We start from the raw sequence: 25195 nt of genomic DNA, 5'->3' as shown, positions 1-25195 counted from the left end.
GGTATTAGGAGCCGGACATGGTTCCTCTACCCCTGTGTAAGGGATAATTCAGAGAGAGGAATCCTCAAGAGACTGGCTACACCAGCTTTAAGGCAGCTAAACATAGGAACTAGTGTGAACAAGACACATGAGGAAGTTTACTAGTAACAACAGTGACAAAGGTGAAATTAAGGAGTCAGCAGGCAAGGGAATGCTCAGAGAGAGTGAACCAAAGAAGAAGCCTGATCATTAAGGTTGATAGCATGCCTTTAAGTTTATACACAGGAAGAGATCAACAGAGCCAAAGATAAAAATAGCCATCTTTTCTAGAACTAAACTCAACGATTAACAGAGAAATGTGCACATTTTTCTTATACTCCATTTTACCTGAATTCCCTTCAGAGATGAAGCACCCATGTAAAGAAAGACTCCATAGAGTACTGGCATAGGAATAAACTGCAGATGAAAAAGCAGGGGAGAGAAGAAAAAAAGAATATGTCGAATATCAGTTCATGTATACTATATTTTAAATAGTTTTAATTCAAAGTCTAGTTCCAGAATTAATCCAACTAGTATACATCTAAAGGAACTGGGTAAAAATTAGTAGTACTACTTTGCTGGAACACAATGGCAGAGAAATCAAAGAATCTTGGAACAAACCCAGAAAGGGGCTGGGCTCAAGCCTTATGTCTTGTACCTCAGGCTGTAAATGGGTACCTGGAGTGATTTGCACTGGGGACTCAAAGGCTACTGCAGCTGCTGCTACATCTGTCCCTCATAGGCACTGTTGCCTGGAACTTTAGTTTTCCAGTTGCCACTACGTAATCTATTCACTGTTTACAAGACCTAATGCTAACGTGTGGCCTATGGGCTCCTGCCCAGCTGCTGCTCTGCTCTACCACATCTGCTGGTGCTGCTGGGGCCTTTAGGCTTCCCTTCTCCTCTGGCTTCTGCTTCCTGCTCCCACCCCGATGGTGGTGTGTCATGGCTCTTGGGAGACTGGGAGTCCACACAACCCATGAAGTAAAGGGAGGAGGGCTGCTGGGGAGAGGGGGCCTGTGGACCCACAGCCCAAGTGGCATGTAATCCCCACCTGCTCAGAAGTTGGCCAGACCTGCACTGCAATATACCAGGTGGTAGACAATAAGTTAAAAGAGAGCAGTTCATCCTTATCATATACTTAAATAGGTTACTCATACAATAGGGTTGTCCAACTTCTGAGTGGCCAGGGCCACAACCCCCCTCCCCTCCCGCCATACACCACATGGGCTACACACAACCTGGGGGTGCATACTGGGACAGACCCTGAACAGCATGATTGAACACTGCACAGGCTGCTGAAATGCCAGAATAGCCCCTAAGCCACATGTTCCCACCCCACCCCTGCATGGACACATTGTGCAGCCCCTTCCCCCACTAGATGGACATACTGCAACACACCACATACCCACCTGCCGCTGCATGGTTCCCACCCAGCACATTGCAGGCAACTTCCAATGTGCCATACTGATGTCTCTGCACTTCACATGGTTCCTGGGTTCTCCTGAGCTTCCCTGGTGATACGGTCCACCCCACCCCGTGGGCCACTCCACTCTCCCCTACACCCAGGAGCACGACCAGGCAGAGGAAGCTGGAAGAGGAAGGGGAATCTGGGTGCTCCAGCAGCAGCTGGAGAGCAAACGGGAGCAGTGCCAGGACTGGGAGTGCAGGGTTATGTGTTCACTCTGCAGGGACCACATGCAGCCCAGAGGCCACCAGTTGGACAGCTGCTTACAATCCTATATATAATGTTATTTGCACACCCTCAGGAATAAAAGTACTTAAGACAGTAAATACTGCAAAAAATAAAATAAAATCAGTTTTATTTTATCAGTAAGGGATTTTTTTGTATGTTATATGCCTTTAAATAGAGCATATAGTTATTTTACAACAATTTTGTGAATTTGAATATCTATGTTTAAAGTGTGCAGACTCTCTCTGGTACAAAGTGTGTAGGCAGGGAAATCTTTCCATATTTAAGCATCTGTTTTAAATGCAATGCATACAACACATTTTTTGTGAAGAAGTCTTACCAATATATTTACTGCAATATTATTCCAAAATATGAGCATTAAGAAATTTCTTTTCTTCATAACAACTTCACTGAGACCAGAATTTTGTCTATAATTCACAATATTGTTAAGGATCATTTATGCAGATGGTGAAAACAGACCCTTAGCTATTTGGTTTGACATTGAACTTTTAGGCTAAATACAGAGAGACAAAAAACCCCAAGAGGAATAGATCCAGTCTTCACAGCTCTAAGCTGTATAGATTGGACCATTAACGAACCAAACTCTCATTCACTCTTCAGTTGGGGAAGACAGGCAGATGCCTGCACTGGCCAAGGCTAGAAGGCAGGGAGTGCTCTTGCATGACTCCCAGTGTGATGGATATTATTGAAGGCACCCAAGCACAGCTGGTTGTGAGCCATATCTCATTTTCTGCTTGGCTCATGTCCCCAGTCCCCTGCTGTCTTCACAACCCTGCAGAGGCAGAGACTTACAGGGGGCAGGGCTGTACAGGTCTCCTGAATGGGTGGGGAAGGGGAATGTCCCCCCACCCCCCTGGCACAGGGCTCTTCCCAGCTGGGCAGATCCCAGCTCATGAGGAGCCCAGAGCCAGGGCATGGGGTTCTGTTTCCCTGCCTCCTACGTGCTGCCTGACAGGGCTGACAGAGGTAGGCAGGTTACAGGGCTGGGGAACAGGGGCTTTGTTGCCTCAGCTCTGTGACAGCCTGGGAGCAGGGCCAGCCTGGCTCCACCAGAGCAGAGTAACAGTAGCAGAGGCTAGCTGGCCTGCTCTTCAAGGAAGGATTAGCAGGGGGCCACAAAGCATCCTGGGATGCCAGAGGACTGTGACCTAACTTAAGTCAGGAGGGTATCTCAAACAGAAGTTTGATAGACCGATCTAACTTAAACTGATTAAATATGACGCTACATGCATCCAGGTCTTAAACCAGATTCCACCATTTTAAAATTGGTCTATATGCACTGAACCTCTGTTCTGTTACTGGTTTAGACTGGTTTCCAATCACCTATACTGGTTTACGTGTAATTTCTGTCCCTTGCCTTAGAGGATAAATGAAAGTTTTCCTTGGTATTTCAAATATATTGACTATAGAATGCCATTGGAAATTGTTCATAATCTCCCTGAGTTACTCAAATACAAGAACATTTGTTGCTGGTGGAATTTAATAAGGCTTTGCTTTTAGATGAAAATTTACCATTAGTCCAACTGTAGACAAAGGGTGTAAAAATGCTAGGTCCCATGAAGTCAATGGCATGCTTCTCATTAACTTAAATTGGGCTGCAATTTCACCTTCAACCAATTTGGCTTGAAAATATTAGATGTTGATATTTTATCATCAACAGCATCAGAATAAAGTTAATTACTACACAACAATAGGGTTGTTCAACTCATGGCCCACACAGTTAATTTGTGGCCTGCAGGCTCCAGATGGACCACATCTACCCACACTGCATCTCCTGCTGCTGTTGGGATTTTTGATGGCTAGAAAAAGGTATTTAGAGGTTTGCTTTTGGGAACTAGCTTGTAGGTAAAGTAGATATGCTAGAACAAAAGTCCCAGGCAATGGCAAGGGTTAACTGATTTCTAAAAGTCTGTTTGTGCCTTCAAGGCCCACTGTGTCTGACACAGGCAAGCAGCAAGCAGACACACAGGCTGGGAAATTCAAGACATGTGCCACAGTGTTCCATAACATGTGTTAAGGTGTCACTGGGTCACAGTGCCCAACTTCAGAACCCTTGAGATTTCCAATTTTGGAGAACAGACCAAATTAGGAGAAGACCAGGAAAGAACCAAATTAGAATGTATGCATGTGATGGGTCTGTGAAACAAAGGGATATGCTGACAGGACAGAACATGGACCATATGTATGATGACCACAGAGAGACCAATCAGTGATGTCCAAAGATGAAGAATCATCAGAAGGAAGATAGGATATAAAAGGAGGGATTTCAGAGCAGCAAAGGGTCCCTGAGAGGGGAACCCAAAGCACCATGGACAAAGGGCATACCACCAGCCCGTCTCACCCACCCTATCAGCCTCCAACCTCCAGGCTGCTGATATCTGCCATTCAAGAGAGAACCTCAAAGTGAAGCTCACATACTGGCCAAACATACCTTCCCTCTGATGACAACCCTGGGACTGGTAGATATAGATTGTTTGCACTATTCTTATCTGCTATCACTGTAAATCAATAAAATTTGCCTGTTATCAAATGGAGTAGTCATAGTCAGCCTGAGAGTCTTGGTCTGCCTGGAACAAGGTATCTGAGTCTTAAAACCAGCACCAAAAGGCTCCACCTCCATCCCACAACTTCTTACTTCTTGCCCCTGCCATTGGTGGGGGCAGCATGGCCTATGGGGTCCCAGGGAGTCCACACAGCCTATGTAGTGGAAACAGAGCCTGTGGCAATAAGGCCTATAGTCTGAGGGACCCATACCCTGCATGGCATGTGGCAGCCAGCTGCTCAGAAGTTGGGCAGCCCTACACTACAATATGCCAACTAGCAGGCTGTATGTTAAGAGACAGCCAGTGACTCATTAGATAAAAGCATAATTACATTTTCTGTGCAGTATAGTACTCTTAACTCTTGTCTTATTCACCAGAATTACCTTAAGAACACTTGTCAAAAAGACCGACGAGCCCATAAGGACAAATATCATGAGCCCTGTAACTCTCTGCTCCCGTATTCCAAGAAACTTGGGCTGCTCTCCTGGAGCAGAGCATTCCGATTCTAATTTTAAGCTGTTCACATGGGAAATAGAGAGCACAGTGGCAGCAACAAACCATGGCAGTCCCATAATGGAGCATACTCCGAGCATGACTGCCACCATCAACAAGTCGAGATGATATCCACACCCTTTCTGTTAACAGAAACAATAACAAGATAAGATATAAAATGGCATTTGCATTCAGGACATCTCTAGCAGCAGGCATTCCTAACAATTAGAAACAATTTTTAAAAATTCATACATTTAGCAAGAAATACCTGTCCTCCACGTGCTACCCAGATTGAATCAACGAGGGAAAAATGGCAATATACAGTGGATTTTTATTGGTTTACATGAAATAAGTTGTGGATCTTTGTCTAGTTCCTTGTGCGAAAGAGCCCACATTAAGAATCTATCTCCAAAATGGCTTTTTTTTAATGGAAGATGCCAAGTTCATGCATCTCTCAATATGGTCCTTTCATATGAAGTCTAAGATACACTGGTGGGGCATCATGAGAAATATGCATGGCTGCTGCTTTACCTGGACCTCTTCCATGGATAAAGAGTGGATGCCTCTTACACCAATGGTGTCACTACAAGATGCTTTGTGCATGCACTGGATTCAAGTTACAAAAAATCTTAATAGAGAACAAACCATCATCCTTACACAAAAGGTAAAGATACACCTTTTGATTCTTCCCTCCACAAAACACTGCTGAATGTTGTTAAGTCAGAGACTATGAAACCAGTTTAGTTCATAAAAGACTATTTAGATACACATATCTTTTGGCAGTATCTTCATATTATTGTTTTATCATATTTAAAGTTAATAAGTTGTTAGCATCATAACCATATTGAAATGAGATTTATTTACGACTCTTTCCCCTTTGTTTCTACTTTTAACCATGGTAAAAACAGTCTTCTCTAAGTTAAAAGGGGTTTTTTAAAGGAAAAATAACCAGGCATGGCACTTTTCATTTTCCCATTACATTCTTAAGAAATGACATCCCATAGGAAGGGAAAAGACAGTATTCAACTCAGTTTTTGGAGTCTGATTGTGTTAGACAATAACTTAATCTGTAGAATAACAGAGTAAAATTATATTGTTGTTACAGAGCAGAGGGGAGTAAAACTCTTGGCTCTGACCATAAGCATTCATTCTTTGAGCTCACCTCATCAGAGATCAGCAAAGCTTGTCCATGTAACTTAATTTGATGTCAAAGCTACAAAGGTTTTTTTTCTTATTCTGAATACCCAGAGAGCATCATTAGACTCCGATTCTCCCTCTGTATTTAGAATTCAAACTATTTTAGTAGAAAAAGTCACCTGAAGGTAAATCCCACAATATTTTCCAAAATGACAACAAGGCTCCTGCTACAAGTTACATATATTACACAATTAACTGGTTAATCATGCAATAAATTTAGACCAGCCACACATGCAAAGTAATTATCACACTATAAAAATGACTGTCCAGCTACAAAAACAGCCAACCAGCTATAAGGTTAGTGCTTGAAAATGTGTAACAACTCTATAGCTGGTTTCTATCCAGCTTTAATTTGAATGTGTAGCAGGGCCCCAAGTCCAATTTCCTGCTCTTACACTAAAGCACATGCAAGCAATATGAATATGCAGAACCAGAATCTTGCCCATAAACCCATGCAAATGGCTTTTGACATAAAAAGTAACTAAATCAAACTTGGAAGGCTTTGCTACAGAGGCTGCCAAAAACTCAAATGTACACTATTCAGAACTGCTATGGAAAGTATAACAAAATGGGGGAAAAACAAGTTAGAAATTATTTGTCTCTCTCCTTCTGAAGACAAGTTTAATTTCTAAAATGAGAAGCATCTGAGTTTATGGAATCATGACCCAGAACACAAAATCCCCAGTTTCATCAACCTTGTTGCCTCCCTGAAGTTGCTTATCAGTCTGACATCCAAAACATGTCTTGCTGAATTCAGAGATATGTCAAATAAAGGATTTAGTTATATACATCCATGCATTCACAGAAAGAGCTTAATTCTAAATCCTAACAGAGACACCTTTTTTACCTTCTGACACATTTAGGAGGAATGTATCTACTAATGCATACAGAATCAGAGATCCTGTCCTCACATTTTACATGACTCTGAGGAAACTGACATATGGGAGAAAAGGGAAGTAGAGCAACAGGTGATGATACACCAGACCCCAGCAAAACTAATATACAGCAAGACAAGGGGGCAGCCAGGAGGACCATCTGACTCCCAGATGCCAGCACTGAAAAAACACATTCCAAAGCTTGGCAGCAATTTCCTGCATCTGTCAAGTTAACCACATGCAATACTATGGATTGACATGAAGAGCCAGGCTGACAAAAAGGGCAAAAAAAGAACATATCAAATGTCACAATCATCCAAGAAGAGGCAGTGCAAAGTGAAGGTTGCAAATACATTTGCTAAAGCAATTTGGGATTGGATTGTTGTTTAGTAAAAGTATGTCAAAAGAAGCCTAAGCTTGCTGCATATACATGTAGAGAAACCTGCTGTTAGATTTTGCCCAACAGTTTTTCAGAGAGGTGATGTCCCCCTTTCTCTCTCCATCTGCAGGCGTCTAGAGTGTTAGAGAACAGAGCAGGAAGTTGTCCTATGTCATTTTAAGATCCCTATGTGTCTCCAAGTTCAATTTTTACACTTCATCCTCCTCTAAGAAGAAAGGAAAGGAATGGAAGAAGAACTTATATGTAAATTCAGAAGATAAAGAATGAAAAAAAAATAAGACGCGGTGTCCCTGAATAAATTTTCAAAATTAAACACAGTAGAAAGATGCTGTCTGGTTCTCAAGATATGTTATACATTTGATTTTGATTCAGCAAAGATTCTGGCAACTGCTTAACTTACAATAGGTGTTCTTTAAAATCAAAGGGTCTTGAGCCCATTTAGGTAAGAAGTAATCTTCTGAACTGGGGCCTGTGCCTCTAGGCGCATTTTTAAAAAACTTGTGCAAACAAGAGTCTCTGACAAAGACCACAGAAATCACACGCACAAAATTAATACACGCTCTTAGTTTTCTAATTGATTTAGGAAGCTGCTAAATAATGCACAGTAAATTAACTCTTTTTGAATAAATGGACGTACATTAAGTAACGTAAAGCAGGAAGGGAAAATGAACATATGAACATGCAACTGAATACCTTTAGTTTGTGCTCTTTTCGGTTGATAATAACGGCTGTAATCTGCTGGTCCATAAAGATAAGGATAGTACAAAGCAAAGCTGGAATTATGGCAGCTAACACAGTCCACCAAGGATTAGGTCCCAAAGGGGTGATAAACCAGCCCCGATCATCTCTGGTAGGCTAGAAGATAATAAAGTAATAAATGAATAGCTCACAATTCTAGGGACAATTAAGTGATCTGAGTTTGCAGCTACACATGTATATAGAAATACTATTTAGGATAGGATTTATTTAATTTAACAGCATTCTATGCACTTTTAATAAACATTCTCCCTGTATACCACCAGATAAAATCCTAAACATTATACTGTAAAACAGGATCAAGAAAAAAACTAAGTATAAATAGTCCCCTCCCCCCCACACCCAACCTGTCTCTCACCTCCTGACCACCCCAATTTACATTTTAACCTGCTTTCTTGCATATACTGGCCTCTGGCTGCTTTACCATTGCATCCAGGAAGAGTACAAACCATTTGCAGATGCTTCCTCAGCCTGACGATGGGTGTTTGTGCCTGAAAGCTTGCTAAGAAGAATTTTTCCAACTATTTGAGTTGGTCTAATAAAAGATATTGAATTTACCCAAACAACCTTGTCTGCCTACGTCCTTAGACCAACACGGCTACAACCTATCCCTCTGGACTAGGGATAGACATTACACATAAACTGGTTTAAATGATCAGAAACTGGTTTAAACCTATAACAGAACAGACATTCAGTACACATAAACCAGTTTGAAAATGTCTATAACCAGTTTCAGATAAACCTGGATGAATGTAGTATCAGACTTAACTGATTTGGGTCAGACCAGTTTATGGTAATGTCCTCCTTCACACCCTTCCCCCTTCCTTCCTTGGAAAAAGCTATTTAAGAAGAGCTTGAGCTAATGAGAGAGGCTTTTGTTTTGCTGATGGACTGCTAAATGCTGTTATCAACTCCATACTGGGCTGGTCATAAGCAGGGAGGGTGTGGGAAGCCCCTCCCTAATCATAGTGTCCTGCTGGGGCCTGGCCATGCCCCGCATTGTGGAAGGCAAGGGAGAGCTGCTCTAGAGCCCCCTGTCTTCTAGCCTGAACCACTGCAGGCATGTGCCTGCATTTTTTCAGTCCAGAGGGAATATCTGTAGTTACAAACTGGTTCAGCCTGATCATGGTTAAACTAACCTGCAAACATTTAATCAGTTCAGGCTCAGGCTTTTTGAATGTTTCTCTTTATCCCTGAAGTTTAAATATGGCATTTCATTCCTTCTCTAACAGTTATATAAGATAGTACAAGACTTAACATTTCATGAGATATGTTGTTGCCTACAAAAGTTCATTCCTCTCTGAACCAATTAGTCTCTAAGGCAGGGGTAGGCAATGTTTTTTGGCCGGAGTGCCGAAAAACACCACAATGCCTACCTTGGAAGGTGCCGGCATGGCAGAAAAACAAAATAAGGGCAAGGGGTACATGGCAGGATGCCCTGCTTGTGCCCCTTGCCCCCCACCTAAAGCCCCTAATCCCTAGCCCTGCCACCCTGTGCCCCTGTCCCCTAGCCCTGCTGCCCCTTGCCCCGCAACCCAAAGCCCCTGCCCCCCAGCCCAGGCTCTATGGTTGCCAGTAGCTACCCCAGCTCTGGGTAGCTGCTGGAGCCTGGGCTGTTCCCAACAGGGCTCGCAGCATCTCAGCTGCCTGCTGGGAGCAGCCCAGGATCCTGGCTGGCAGCAGCTCTCCAGAGCTGAAGCCAGCTGCAGCCGGGAGGCTCCAAACTGCTGCGCCGGGCTCCACAGGTCCAGCATCAGCTCCGTGCTGGCAGCAACTGCATGGGGACCTCGAGGCCGGCTGCACTGCCGTGCTGTCTGCCCTGAGGTGCACACACAGTCGCCACCAGCACAGAGCTGATGCCAGAGCTGTGGAGCCCAACGCAGCTGTTTGTAGCCTGCCCGCTCCTTGCTGCAGCTGCCCGCCCGCTGCTTGCTGCAGCTGCCCAGAGCCCAGGCTGGCTACAAACAGCTGCACCAGGCTCTGGAAGCCTACCATCACCTCTGTGCCAGAAGCAGGGGAGAGACCGGGGCTATGCTGCCCCAGGCCCTGCCCCCCGCCCCCCGCTCCAAGGTGCACCTGCACACACCAGTGTGGAGATGATGCCAGAGTCTGGAGCCCAGCACAGCTGTTTGGAGCCTCCCAGCTGCAGTCAGCCCCGGCTCTGGGGAGCTGCTGTCAGCCGGGATCCCAGGCTGCTCCCAGCAGGTAGCTGGGATGCTGCAAGCCCTGCTGGGAGCAGCCTGGGCTCCGTCACTAGCAGCAGCTACCAGAAGCCAGGGCTGATCATGGTGTGCCAAGCAAAATGGCCTCGCATGCCGTACTCGGCATGTGTGCCAGGGTTTGCCAATCCTTGCTCTAAGGTGTCACCCTGCCCTACCTTCTGGCTATAGGCTTTATTGTATATAGTAGAATAAAAATGATACAAAGGCCTCCAGATGTGGGGGGGGGAGGGGGCGGGGGAGTAGGAAGAGGTACTCAAAACCATTATCTTTCACTGAGAGAATATAAGGAACATCTGACTGCAGACTGTACAGCCTACTTGTTGGGTCCACCAATACAGAAGAATGGGGTAGCCTGGAAAGGATAAAAACAGGAGACAGGGCATAAAGCTGGGGCAGGCAATTATTTTGGGCAAGGGGCCACTTGCTGAGTTTTGGCAATCCATCGAGGGCTGCATGACAGGCAGCCCAGGGCAGATAAATATTAATTTTCTAAATTTTTAGGGGCTCTGCCAGCCAGATAGAATGGCCTGGTGGGCTGCATGTGGCCCCTGGGCCACATTTTGCCCACCCCTAGGATAGAGGGTTTGGATCAGCTAAAACTCCTTAGTTAGATCAATCTAACTGTAGACATTTAACTCTATCATTCTCTTCATGAAAAGTAACTAGTATCCAAAACCCATTTATCTGAAACTAGGTTATACAAATAATAGGAAATCTCAGATAAAAAATGTGGATAATAAAGGTTTCAATATGCACAGATAATGGCAACAATACTTTTGTTATAGTAGAGCTATGAGTCACTAGTCACAGATCAAGGGGTTTGGTGCACACATAAATAGTTCAGAGAACAGCTGTTTAGTCAGTGGTTTTAAAATGTTCTCCAGTCTCAATCTATTATGTGGCAGGCTATCTCAGTAATGCAATAAGACAGTGCAATATATTAACAGATTACCTTGAAGGCATTTGGAACCTGAAGCTTTGGAGATGGAATTCCAAGGGCATAGTCAAGTAAGACCATAGACAGAATAGTAAGAAAGACGGCAAAGTCACTGACTATAGATCGCACCTGCAAATATTGAGCCAAATGTCATTTTCCAGAAAAACAGCCATATGTAATTTAAGAAAGAAAACGTAACAGTGTCAATTTAATGTCTTTGACAGGGTACAAGAATACCATGTTTCAAGACAAGATTATACTTTCTCCTATGCAGTAGTCTGCCCAGAGAAGGGCCACAAGGGTATGTCTACACCAATTCAAGACCACAAATTTCATACTCGGGATAGTCATCGTGAAGCACAGCACACCTATTCTACACATCATGCACCCCATAATGGATGTAATATAGCTGGTTTAGAACAGTGCTGGGTGTGCACCAATAGTCACACCCCAAAAAGTGAGCTCACTGGTGCCTGCTAGTGCTGCTCTAAGATGGTTACAGAACACCTTGTAATGTACTGTAATGTTGTAAAGTGAACTATAGTTCCCAGAAGCCTCCGGGGGACTAGGAAAATTAACTGTATCATGCACTACAACTCCCAGAAGGCTGCAGGAGACAAGAGGAAGGAGCAGCATGGCAGACAGAGGCACATGGCATGAGAGTGAGAAGCAACTAGGACTGAGCTGTAGCAGCTGGGCTTAGACACGGTCAATATGCTCAGGAAATTAGTGAGGCGCTGATAATCAGGGGCATTGGTGAGATGGGAGTCCAGGAAGGGTGGTCGTTCCTAAAGGGAATGATCCTTCAGGCACAGGAGACAATCCCATTGTGCATGAAAGCGGACAAAGGGGACATGAAACCCATTTCACTGAACAGGGAAATCCAGGAAAGCCTAGGGGCAAAAAAGAGGCATGTAGACTGTGGACGCAGGGGGTAGCTACCAAGGAGGAGTATACCTACTTAGCTTGTACTTGCAGGGAGTCAGTTAGAAAGGCCAAAGCTTCAATGGAACTTAGACTGGCAATGAAAATTAAAGACAGCAAAAAGTCCTTCTACATGTATGTAGGGAGCAAAAAGAAAGCACGGGGTAACATAGGACCCCTAAAGGGCAGACTAGGACAATTGGTGACAGATAGGAGGGACAAAGCTGAGATCTTCAATGAGTTTTTTGCTTGAACATGGATCAGGACAAATCTCTCAGTTGGACTATAGATGAGCACAGGAGGGAAACCAGCCCACCAAGTGTTAGCGCCAACTTAGTGAAGGGACACTTGGAGGTGCTGGATGTGTTTACGTTAGCAGGCCTGGATGCTTTTCATCCAAGCGTGCTGAAGGAATTGGCCAGTGTCACAGCAGAACCACTGCCATGGCTGTTTGAGAACTCATGGTGCTCAGGTCAGGTCCCAGAGGACTAGAAAAGGGTGAATGTGGTCCCTATTTTCAAGAAGGGGAGAAAGGAGGATCCGGGTAACTATAGGCCAGTTAGCCTCACCTCTATCCTTGGGAAAACCTTTGAAAAAATTTTTAAGAATCACATTTGTGGGAGTGCAGCAGGAACAATAATACTGAAGGGCAATCAGCACAGGTTCATAGGTGGTAGATCCTGCCTAGTGCCTTGTTTCTTTTTATGTACAGGTTACTAAAGGCTTAGATGCAGGGGATGAGGTAGCTATCATCTATCTGGATTTTAAGAAAGGCTTTGATATGGTATCTCATCTTATTCTCATAAATAAACTGAGCGACTGTGATGTAGATGATTACATGGTCAGGTGAGTGGCAAACTGGCTAATGGGAGAGTGGTGGCAGATGGGTCGGCATCAACCTGGAAAGATGTGGGCAGTGGAGTTCCCCAAGGTTGGTCATTGGACCAGTGCTGTTCAATGTCTTCATCAGTGATTTGGATGAAGATGTGGAGAGCACTCTGTCCAAATTCATGGATGACACCAAATTATGGGGTAAAGTAAACACACTAGCGGGCATGGAATGAATCCAGGCAGATCCGGACAGGTTGGAGAAATGGGCAGAACAGAACAGGATGCAATTTAACAAGGACAAATGCAACGTGCTGTACCTAGGGAGGAGGAATCACCAGCACACTTACAGGCAGTGGGGAAGACCCTCTCAGCAGCACTGTAGCAGAAAGGGATCTCAGAGTCATAGCTGACTCCAAAATGAACACGAGTTGTCAGTGTTATGAAGTGATCAGTAAAGCTAACTGCTTCTTTATCATGCATTAGCAGATGCATCACAAACAGGTCCAGGGAGATGATACTTCCCATCTATGTGGCACTGGTGAGGCTGCAACTGGAGTACTGCATCCAGTTTTGGGCACTGTACTTCAAGAGGGATGTGGAAAACCTTGAGAGGGTTCAGGTAAGGCCCTATGAGGAGACATTGAGGGACCTGAATCTCTTCAGCCTCCGCAAGAGAAGACTGAGATGATCTTGTGGCCATCTACAGATTCATCGGGGGGACAGCAAGGGATAGGAGATGCTCTGTTTACCAGGGCACCCCTTGGAGTAACTAGAAATAATAGCCACAACCTGACAGAGAGCAGATTCAAGTTAGACATCAGGAAGAATTTTATGGTACAGGTTGCCAGAATCTGGAATGGGCTTCCAAGGGAGGTGGTGCTCCCCCCTACCTTGGGGGTCTTTAAGAGAAGACTAGATAGGCACCTGGCTGGGGTCATCTGACCCCAGCGCTGTTTCCTGCCCAGGGCAGGGGGTCAGACTCGATGATCTGCTGAGGTCACTTCCAACGACAGATGACATTTTGGGACCAGATGCTGGTTTAGAGTCCCTCCAGAGCTGGGGGAGGGGGAAAGGGAGACGTTAAGGTTTATTAAATGTATATACCACGGTATAAGAGTTCCCTGTCTGTTACCTGTTATCTGTTCTTGGGTGGTTTCGCCACAGTGACGTGGTTTATTACCTGTAATATATACAGGTATGTAAGTGTATATATCCTAATGTTTATTTACCTCTGCTTTTTCCCAATCTCCTTAGCCTGGTGGCTTGTGACTAATCCCCAGCATCTCTTATATAAAAGTGGAAACTTCCCTTGGTGGTTCTCTGTGCTAGTTCCTGGGTTGTGGGGTTTGGTATGATTTGATCTTAAGGTAGTGCCCTTAGAGCAGGCATGCTGTTCTTCACTGCAATGCTTTTTAGTGAGGTCCTTTCATGGTGTACACATGTCTAAAGACCACAAAGAGTTATTTTTGTTCATGCATGTAGCTTGATACAATAATAGTCCATAGGTCCTCATATATACTAGCAGTGCCACTGCTGCAGTAGGGTATATAAAACTAGCTCCATTTTTCCTTTCCAAGGTCTTTCTCTTCTCAAGTCAAGATAAAAAGGAGCCTGCACTTCACCCTTGCAAAAGTTATTGCAGCAGCTGCCCTTCTCCAGGTCCATGGATCCTCAGGACACAATATGCAATTGTCTAAGGATGCCTACTGGAAGATCAGGCATGGCACCTAACATGCACAGAGTGGGAAATATATAATGAATATAAAAGGCCTTCATAGGGACACACTACTTTTAAATGGATCTCCACAGAAATAATGGACAATCTGCAAGACATGTTCTACATACACACATGTTTAATGGTATCCCTTGTCCTATAGAGCACAGAGATATGAGCCTTTAGAAATGAAGGTCACAGAACAGAAGGTAGGGTGGAGACAAAGCATAAAGTTTCAGTCAGGTATTCAGCAAATGTACACAATGCTTTTCCTAGACAGGATATAGAAATATGTTTATTTTTTGCAGTTTATCCACAAAGAGTTGTTTCTTTACAGAACATTCTTCATTCTGTGATAAGCTGCAGTGCCAAATACTGATCTAAGCTGTTTCTGTATGTTGCATTTAGCCATAAAGTAATGTATATTTTAAACAATAAGGCAGAAACAGAAAACAAAAACAAACAAAAAAACAAACAACCCCCCCAAAAAGACAGATACTTAAGTAATTTCTCTACAAAATCCTAATTCTACTAAAAATCATGAGCAATAATTTATATAAAATAATAAAAATCTGTATTTGCAACACAATAGACTCGTTCTCCACCAAAGTAACACAAAATTTTGTATTAAAATATATACTCTATTACCTTTGTTGGAAAATATCTGCTAGTCTTGAACTGCTTCAGCGTGGATGATAGCATTACTGTAGAAAAGAATAGGATGACTGACCAGAAGAGAACATCCGGAACATAAGGTCCATGATGTCCACAGGCCCGTCCAACAAACTCCCCATGAAACTTGTTACATTCCTAATGGGGAAAGCAAACCCAATTGTCTTGCTACTATAAATGTTTTATTAATTTAATTATGCCTTCAGTTTAAATACAAATTATATTATACAATAAATTATCAATGAAAAATTAAACATATTTAACCCTTTTCCTTTTAAAACAAATCTTTAGGTCATAGTTTTCTAGGACTTATTGTACTTTCTACCTATAATGTTATGAAGAAAAGTGAAAGCTTCAAAATAAAAATTCTCTGTCTCAGAACAAAGAGAGTTGTACATACATAAATACCTTGTTATAATGCCCCTAAAAACCTAGCGAGATTTTGCAATTTTCTTCCCTAGAAATGCTTAATGACAGTGTATTACTTCACTTTATACCAGTTAGAGATAATGAAACCAATTTGGGTGAAAAAAAAATCAGAAGTCTTCACCCATTCTTGCAAACTGTCTGTTTTGTTTTTCAAAAAGATAATTAAAACTTTTTTAATTTCCACATGGTTTACACTTCCTATTTCCTATTAAGAAAGGAAACAGAAATTCAAAATATCATTCATAAAAAGCTGTTCCAGTCCCATTTTCAGGCTTGTTTCAATTTGATAATTTGAGTTGTTCAAAGAAGTTTGGACTTAAATTTTATCCTGGAAAGGAACAACATTATTTACCAGAAGGGGGCAGCACACTCCACCAAATTCTTGTTTGGATTAGCTTGTTTCTAAAAATGATCTGATAAAATCAAAAAAAAAGTAACCACTTATTTAGGGTATCTCCCTTCATTTCAAGTCCAGTGTGACAAAGACTGTCCAATTTTATTCATTTTAATTTTTAGGTAATAGATAAATTGGAACCAAAATCCCAGATGGAAATTTCACAGGACTCCCTAAGCAGCAGTCTAAACAACTGATTAAATGGGCAGCCATAAAGATGGATTTTTCCCAGCCTCCCTGCTCACAGAAATATAAAGAATATTTGAATATGTGTGCAAAAGAAGATACAATCTTAGTGCTCATTGTCTAGTAACACTAAGTAAAAAATTATAGGGAACACAAGAATTAACACCATGAAAAACAGGGTAATATTTATGCATCACAGCAATGTGTGAAAGGAGTCAAGTGTGTACCAAAAATGTCATCAAGAAACTTTAAACTGTAAATGAATAAATATTGGAAAATGTGATATTTCTTTGACAGGCCAAGGTGTTATTAGAAAACCCATCCAGTCCTATTGCTCTTAATTTAACCTATTGTTTCGATAACAGGACTTTGGGAAGATGTTTTCAGGGATTTCGTGAAGCAGAATAGGGCTTTTACATTCATTCTTAAAATACACTCTATTGTCTTAAATCTAGCATAAACATATTCTGAAACAGACTTGCATAGGTTGAGATTTGAAAAACTGAAAAGGAAGGTCTGCCCCTGCACAGACACTTTGCTAAAATCTAAAAGGCTGGATTCTCCTTAAAAAGTTCACATTTCCCACAGTTTAATCCCACCTTAAAATAAGCACAAAAATTCAGGAACTGCTCATCTCATCTAGCTATTAAGGAAGGTTTGGAAGGATGAGGAGATCAGGAACTCCTTAGATCTGGGTGTAACTCCCTAAGATTGGAGAGGCATCCTACAGTTTGAAAAGCTATGCCTTTGAAAGGAAATAATATCCATGAGAGCAAATTTATTGGATTAGCATTAATAGAGTTCAGTTGGATAAACCGAGGCACATAGCCTAATTTCCTTGCAAAAATACCTAACAAAGATAAAAGAATAAGTCTGGTGCCCATTAGGGTGACTTCGGCCCTCCCTACTGAAGACACCAAGCCTGGATCTTGTATGTCTCTTGGGCTGATAAATAGTTTTGTGTCTTTTTTAGACTGAATTTTTATTGGCATAGTGATGAAGAAAGAAATATTGCAGGGAAGAATGGTCTGTGTTCAAATATGCTATTTATTATCAAGTTACAAAAGCCTCTGTTAGGAAGGAAAAAGAGAAGCACCAACCTTACCCAGAAAATCATATTAATCCAGAAACAAACATATTGTGCATGTGAAAAAAAGAATGGTGTGTTTCTTGTTCTGCCCTGCAGAATGGTAACATAATTACTTGCAGGAATCTTTTACACAGCTCTGACAGTCACACAATACAAAGTTAACAAGAAAGGAATGGGGTAAAGGAGACTTCCAGTATCAGATATATGATGCTAACATACTTTCTCCTCTCCCTCTTTACTATAGCCTGAACAGCTGGAGGAGAGTTTTAAGGGAAATACAGGCTTATAGGTTCTTTCCACTCAAGGCAGCTTTAATTTTGCCATCTGGTAGAATTTAGGTCAAAACTGCTGTCATTTGATGTGTTCAGACTTAATCCAAGCCAGACTTCTCTGTTAGTATGCAAAGAAGTTTTCGAAGTACTTGACAACAATGCACATTCTTGCCCTAATATGTACTATGAACTAACAATGATTAACAATGACTATATAATATAAAAAAGAGCAAAAGTTAATGCTACAAAATCATGTTAATCTTTATTCAGCAAAGTAGTGTATCTGACCTGAATCAAACTCTAAGATCAGAAAGGGAATAAAATATTTTGCAATATAAATATAATAGAAAATATAACATTGGTATTTAACCAGCTAGTTATTAGGTTCCAACATCTCACTTACTGACAAAGTTACGTTTCCCCATGGTACATCAGATGCAGAGATATTGTAGTCCTTCCAGTATTGCAAGGTTTTATTGCTAGGATTTTCTGGCTCCATACAACTGCATCTGAAAAGGTAAAACAATATTTTTTCCTATCAAATATTTGCCACACAATAATCAAAATCTTTATTATATTTAAAGCATTAAATTTGTGATCTGCTTTTTAATATGATTTTAATTAAATTTGATTCTACAGTTCTATAGGGTTGAGTACAAATCAATAGTTAGTGGCAGTGTTGGAGCATATATATGCATGTACACTTCCTTGTGAAATATATCTATTACTAAAGTAGAACAAAAATAAAGGAAAATTGGCTACTGTGTCACTGCAATGCTATCTAATATATGAAACTACAGGTTTCATTCCAGGGAAGATCTTGATCTTGGGAACAGACCAGTGCTACTTTACTTATATCTCTGAAATTTTCTACATAGGGACCACATATATAAACCTAAAAAATAAAGCAATGAAATAAATAAATAACCTATGGCTCTAGTCTACAATCATGTATTTCTCCAATTCTAACAGTGTTTTCTAACATTCTTTTTTCTTTTACAATATCTCTGCATAAGACATCTGCTAAGAGTCCAGGGCAGACTTTAAGGCTTGTATCAGACATGTTTCCCTTTCCCACAGCCGCCTTTAAAATTAATTTTCATTTAACTGGTGTATTTTATACACCAGGGGAAATGTGGGAGAGGCTGTAGGAGGTTAACATTACAAATAAGCCATTCAAAAATCAAGATTAAGTCTTTTAAGGCTCTGAAGCTCTGGAAGAAGCCTCAGCAAAGCCTTAAGAACTAGGCATGGTCTTTTCAGGTTCTCAGATGCAAAAATATTGCCTTGTGGTATTCTTTATTTAACCATACCTTCAAATCTACAGTAGTGCTTACTGATATCATAAACTAGTAGGCCTGTGTGAAATGGCTAGTATTCGCTTCAGATTCAGATTTGGCCAATAAGGGGGACAGTAATTCGATTTGGTGATTCAAATCACTGTTCCAAATTGATTCAGCAGAATCTGATTCACAGATTTGGCTTCTGATGAATCTCTGAATTGCAAAGGCCCATCCCCCCTGCCTGCTGTCCTAGCCCCCACATGGCCGCCCCGCCTGCCCCAGGTCCCAGCACTTTGGGGAAAAAAGCCTCAAACTCACCAGGTGCTGCTGGCTGGGGGGGGGGGGCGAGCTGTGGGATCCCCAATGACCCCCACTACCCCACACTACATGGGGGGCTCTGTCATGAGCCCCCAACTCTCCCCCCCACTATCCCAGATCCCACCCCATGGCTGCCCTGCCCACCTCAGCTCTGGCCTTTTAAGGAAAAAAAACTCCCAAAACCCTGAACTCACCAGTTCCTGCCAGCAGGGGGGCAATCCTTGCTGCCCCCAGCTGCCCCCCACCACATGGGGGGCTCTGCATGAGCCCCCCAAAACCCCAAGCCCCCTGCAGGAGCTGGTGAGCCCAGGGTTTTTTTGGGGGAGGGGGGTTCTTAAAAGGCTGGAGCTGGGGCAGGCGAAGCAGCCATGAGGGTGGCTGGAGGGAGTTGGGGACCTCATGGCAGCCCCCCCATGCAGCGTAGGGCAGTGAGGGGCAGCAGCCGGTGAGTCGGGGCTTTTTTTTAAAGGACCGGGAGCTAGGGCAGGTGGGGCGAATCTCCTCTGAATCAAATCATCACCTGAAGCTTCACACAGCCCTATAAACTAGGAGTAACAGCTATGCACTAACTTCTCACACCCCTTAGTGTTTCATTGATCATCGGGTCCAGCTCCCTGCACCAAGCAGGAAAGATAACTGGGGATAACTGGGGATCAGGTGACCCCAGCAAGGTGACTGTCTAGTCTCCTCTTGAAGATTTCTAGGGTAGGTGATTGCACCACCTCTGGAGGGAGCTTATTCCAAAGTCTGGACACCCTGACTGTGAAGAAGTTTTTTCCTACTGTTGAGCCTGAATCAATCTTTCAGGAGTTTGTGGCCATTACTCCTGGTTTTCCCCTCACCGAGCCCTTGGCGTACTTCCTTAGTGTAGTGGTAAGCTCCTACCAGGTCCGCTCTCAGCCTTCTTTTCTTCAGGCTGAAGAGTCCCAGGTCCCTCAGCCTTTCCTCATATGGCTTGCCTTTTAAGACTCTGATCATATGGGTGGCTCTTTTTTGGACTCTCTCAAGCTTGTTCACGTCCTTCTTAAAGTGTGGGGCCCAGAATTGGATGCAGTACTCCAGCTGCAGTCTCACCAGTACTGAGTAGAGTGAAAGAATCACCTCTTTCGTTTTGCTGGAGATGCATCAATCGATGCATGCCAGGGTATCATTTGCCCTGCTGGCTACAGCATCACACTGCCAGCTCATATTCATACTGTGGTCTATTATTACCCCCAGGTCCCTTTCATTCGTGGTGCTAGTCAGTTTGGTGCCGCAAATCCTTTGGTGTGCTTGGGGCTACTCATCCTGAATGGGGCTCTTTACATTTCTCGATGTTGAACTTCATCAGGTTCTGATCCGCCCAACTTGCTAGCCTGTCTAGGTCCGTCTGTATCTGTAGCCTATCTTCAAGTGTGACCACACTCCCCCATAACTTGGTGTCATCCACAAACTTGGCCAGTGAGCTCTTCACACCCTGACATCCAAATGTTTAATAAAGATGTTGAAAAGTACTGAACCGAGCATCGACTGCTGTAGGACACCGCTGCCCACTTCTCGCCAGGATGACACGGATCCATTCACTACGGCTCTCTGGGTTCTATCTTGCAGCCAGTTTCTCACCCACCTGACTGTCTTGGAGTTGAGCCCACATTCCTCCAATTTTCTTGCAAGGACATTGTGGGATACTAGATCAAAGGCCTTTTGGAAATCAAGGTATACAATGTCAACCTGGTCTGTCATGTCCAGGTGGTGAGTTACAAGGTCAGAGAAAGAGATGAGGCTGGTAAGGCAAGACTTGGTCACAATGAAACCATGCTTCCTGTCATTCAGAATCTTACCTTCTGCAAGCTTATTGCAGATAGACTCCTTGACGAACTTCTCTAGGATTTTCCCTAGGATGGAAGTTAGGCTTATTGGCCTATAGTTACCCAGGTCCTCCTTCCTGCCCTTCTTGTGGATGGGCACAACCTTGGCCCTCTTCCAGTTCTCAGGGACTTCTCCAGAGTGCCAGGAGTTGTGGAAGAGTTTCACCAGGGGTTCCGCAATGACTTTGGCCAGCTTCTTCACGACTCTCGGATGAAGATCATTCAGTCCTGCTGTCTTGTATACATCTAATTTTTTTAATTGGTCATACACCAATTCTACAGCAATAGTAGGAAGGTGATTATTTTTACCATGCTCATCCTCTACTCCATCTGGCATCATTGTCCCCTTGGTCCGATGAAAGACCAAGGCGAAGTAGTCACCTGTTATTACAGGTACTAAACTTAATGTGCAGTAACTATGCTGCATTAATGCATGTGTAGACGTGCCAACTTTCACCTAACCTCCCCATCCCCATCTCCTCCACACACACAGCTACTTTATTTCAACAGAACAACTGATGTTCATACAATAATGCAGATATTTTAGTTAGCCCATTGGATTTTGATTCCATTAGGCTAGGATGAGATGCGGTGTTCAAACACTGTCACTTGCTCTCTAAAAGGGAAGACAGCATATCACCTATGCCACACCACTTAAATGCACCTAACTACAAATAATAAACTAAAAGTTAAATAGAGTAACCAAAAATTTCCTATTTTTTCAGTCAGAAATGGGATAAATGGATCAAACAGAATGTTCATGTTTTGTTTTGATGTCCAGTACTTCATTTTATCTTTTCTTCTATGGGATCGTGTACTATGTTCTGTTTTAATTTTGTGTTAGCTGGTAGAGTGGATAGTATTACTTTACTTTTTTAGCAAAAATGATAAATTCTAGAAATACTGTTATTTTCTTATTGCAGAAGCTGTAAATAAATGACAACTACTACTACTGATCAATGGAGAAAAAGAATTAATAATTTGAATTCCTCAATTAGTTTGGTGAATTGCTTTTGGAATTTCATAACTTTTCCAATAACATCTGACAAATACCTGAATATATTATGTGACTGCTGTTGCTGGGCCTGCCACACTATAAAAGTGGATAAACAGAGCAATCCTTATCAAAGCCTACTTCAGGGAGACATAAGGCCTTTGTCTAGTGTTTACTAAATGTATGCATTTGTTGGTGGCAGATCATTCACCTGTAAGTTACTTGTATAAACACAGTCCATGTAGATCAAAGTTGTAATCCTGAAGCACTGAAGTCAATGGAGTTCTGTCACTGATTTCACAGGGACCAGAATTAAGCCCTTACTGAGTGGATCAAATTCTTGTCTTCTGCTAAATCCATAAAATTTAAGTCAAAGTACATGTTCAGGGTGTGAAAAAAAATCAGTTTTTTGTGACTCCCATTGTGTACGTGATACTGCAGGGGATTCACTAATTATGGCTTTGGGGAATTCTTCTGAAAATTTTGCTTTGATGCTGAAGCAGTCCTAGATGACAAAGGAATAGAATTCAATTCTGCCTCTTCACATAGTGATCTCACACATACATTCTATACAAGTCGCAAATAGAAAGACTAGCCCCATCCAATCTGGTAACAAACACCAACAAATTTGAGGGAAAAAAGTAACTTTGAGTCATCTAAAACAAAATATTTTAATTGTTATTGATCTCATTGTCATCTATCAGAAGAAATGGGTCATCTAAATGAGTTAGGTGAAGGATGAGGTGGGTTTTCAAGAACTGGAAGTTCATCGCTCATGTATAGAAAACAACAAAGTAGAAAGAGTATAGGGGACATTGATACTGTTATCACTCTGTGTGAAGTGAAAAGGAGGAAAAATCTGAGAAAGGTGATCCAGGATTTCTGAGCTGTGCAGAGTCCTGAACATTAGGATAATAAGTTTAAACTTGATCAAATGGGTGAGGAGACACCAGTAACACAATTTACAGATTAATTCCTATCGTGGAAGATAATTTAGATTGTAGACCTCCACATGGATTAGAGGGGAGCAATGTGAGTTAAGAGATGCTAGATAGGAGGAAATTATAGTAGTTGAAGCAGAGAATGACAAGTGCTTTAGTCGTTAGAATAGACAGCAAGGACTGGCTCTCTAAAGCATGAGGAGGAAACACAGTAAGATTTAGTGGCTGAGGGTGCAGGAGAAGGAGAAGGCAAAAATAGCTCTGAGAATGTCAACATTATGGATTTAGCAGGGCTTTTATATTGGTGTGACTTACTCTAGTCTGAGACCAATGCAGCACATCTACCCTGGGGCTTCCACCACATAGTTACATGAGTGTAGTTACTTCAGTGCAGAGATCCCTAATGTAGACATGCTGTGAGAGACAGAGAGGAGGGTCATCATGTAATGTCATGTCACTTGTTGTTTAATCATCTTCGGGCAGATTTCTGGATTTGAAGGGCATGATCCTGCTAGCATGTTCTTTGCCAGGGTTTATATCTTGTAAAAAAAATTACTGAAATGAACATTTGACATTTTAAATAACAAGACCTGGTGATAGTTTTACTGCATGATCTCTTAATGCTAACCCAATGGTTTTGTTTGTTAATTGATTTTGGGGAAAATTCAGTAGGCTGAGAGTCCTGGAGTTCCCAGACATCCATCAGCCCACAGCACAATTACAACACAGGCAGCAACAGTGCAAACATCTTCTCACTTCCTCCTAAATTTACTGAAGTTTTGTCCTTCTGAAACCTTTGTCTGAGTGAGAGTATGCTCTCTGCACATTCAGTCATTGACCTACCTGCTCAAACTGCCCCCAAAGGTGGCATTCAGTGATCAAAACTTGTGCATTGCAGAAATTACAACACTTCATATCAGGCCTAACGCACACTGTGTAAGGTTTCCTTCTCAAACACAATACATGTGCTTATGTACAATAGGTTGTAAACACCATACTAAGAATGCAGTGGAGAAGGAGGCAAACAGGATTTTATTTTAAATCCTAAGGTTAAAATAGGTAAAAGGGAATATAGCAGTTTTAGGTGAAATGAAAACTCTTTGTCTTATTTTCTGTGATATGGAAGTAGGCACTCAGGACTACATTACATTACTGTTAAACCAGGAGCATATTTTAATTCTAATCTTGCTCAGAACAAAAGTAGTCTTGATAAAATACTGCTTCCAAAGATGAAGTAATAGCTCATTGTTGCTATTGCAGGCTTCAGGATTCACTTGGTCCACATATAAGTGGGCATGTCTATACGTGGCTTTAATGCACATTAGCCTATTTTGTGTGTGTTCAAGCATCACTAAAACTGTGCCATCCAGTTAATGTACATTAAAATAGGTCAATGCATATTCTTTTAGTACCTCACAATGAAGGTACTAGATTTAATGTGCATTAACTAAAACATGTTAATTCACGTGTAGATACAACCACTGGATGCATCTACATGTGATTAGTGCTATAAAGGCTTACTGTACAGTAAAATACTGTGCACTAAGCCTTCCCTGGGAGCACATCTACACATTTGCTCCCTGATGAGAGCAAATCTGCTCCCAGTGGGCATGTCCACACATGCAAGCATGTGCGCTTGCAGCAGCTCAAATAGAAGCGATGGAAATTTGAGCCAGGGCTTTTTGCTTCACCGCACGTGCTTGGACATGCACTTTGTTGTGGAGCAAATTGTGTCACTTGGGGCAAAATAACCCTGCCTGGCTCCTCCCGGATCTTCACCCAGGGGGAGCTAGAGCCCAGGGCCAGCACCTGTGCTATTCCCAGCAGTATAAAAAGCTACCCTGTTGTGGCCCCAGCAGTATAAAAAGCCGCCCTGGAAGTAGCTCAGGGTTACTAGCTCTCAGGAGTTTCTGGGGCCCAGCCAATTAGTACCTGGGGACACTACCTCTTGTGCCAGCTGGACTGCTGAAGCAGCCCTGAGAGCTCCCTGCACCCTCTACCCACTGCAGCAGTCTGGCAGTGGGGGCTGCTGCCTGGCTGTGACCTGCTATGCACCCCACAAGATCTGGATGGGGACTGCACAGCCAGTAGAGGCATCTGCCCTTCTGGGCCAGCTGCCAGTGGACTGTGGTTGCAGGGTTGGCCT

General features: G+C 42.6%; 1 protein-coding gene across 4 annotated transcripts in view; it reads right to left on the bottom strand.

The window, feature by feature from the left end:
* SLC4A10 (solute carrier family 4 member 10) overlaps positions 1 to 25195 on the bottom strand; it is a 423280-nt gene that overhangs the window by 32187 nt on the left and 365898 nt on the right. For all 4 annotated transcript variants that reach the window (XM_019522708.1, XM_019522705.1, XM_019522707.1 and 1 more), the window contains exons 15-20: positions 18070 to 18175; positions 15272 to 15433; positions 11170 to 11283; positions 7933 to 8094; positions 4659 to 4910; positions 367 to 435 (exon numbers count right to left, since the gene is read on the bottom strand). In XM_019522708.1, coding sequence (XP_019378253.1) covers positions 367 to 435; positions 4659 to 4910; positions 7933 to 8094; positions 11170 to 11283; positions 15272 to 15433; positions 18070 to 18175 — 865 coding nt within the window. The remainder of the gene's footprint in view (positions 1 to 366; positions 436 to 4658; positions 4911 to 7932; positions 8095 to 11169; positions 11284 to 15271; positions 15434 to 18069; positions 18176 to 25195) is intronic.

The sequence above is a fragment of the Gavialis gangeticus genome, unplaced genomic scaffold (assembly GCF_001723915.1).
Source record: "Gavialis gangeticus isolate Ggan-Ray unplaced genomic scaffold, GavGan_comp1, whole genome shotgun sequence".
Classification (NCBI taxonomy): domain Eukaryota; kingdom Metazoa; phylum Chordata; order Crocodylia; family Gavialidae; genus Gavialis; species Gavialis gangeticus.
This window is presented reverse-complemented; position numbering and strand designations above follow the sequence as displayed.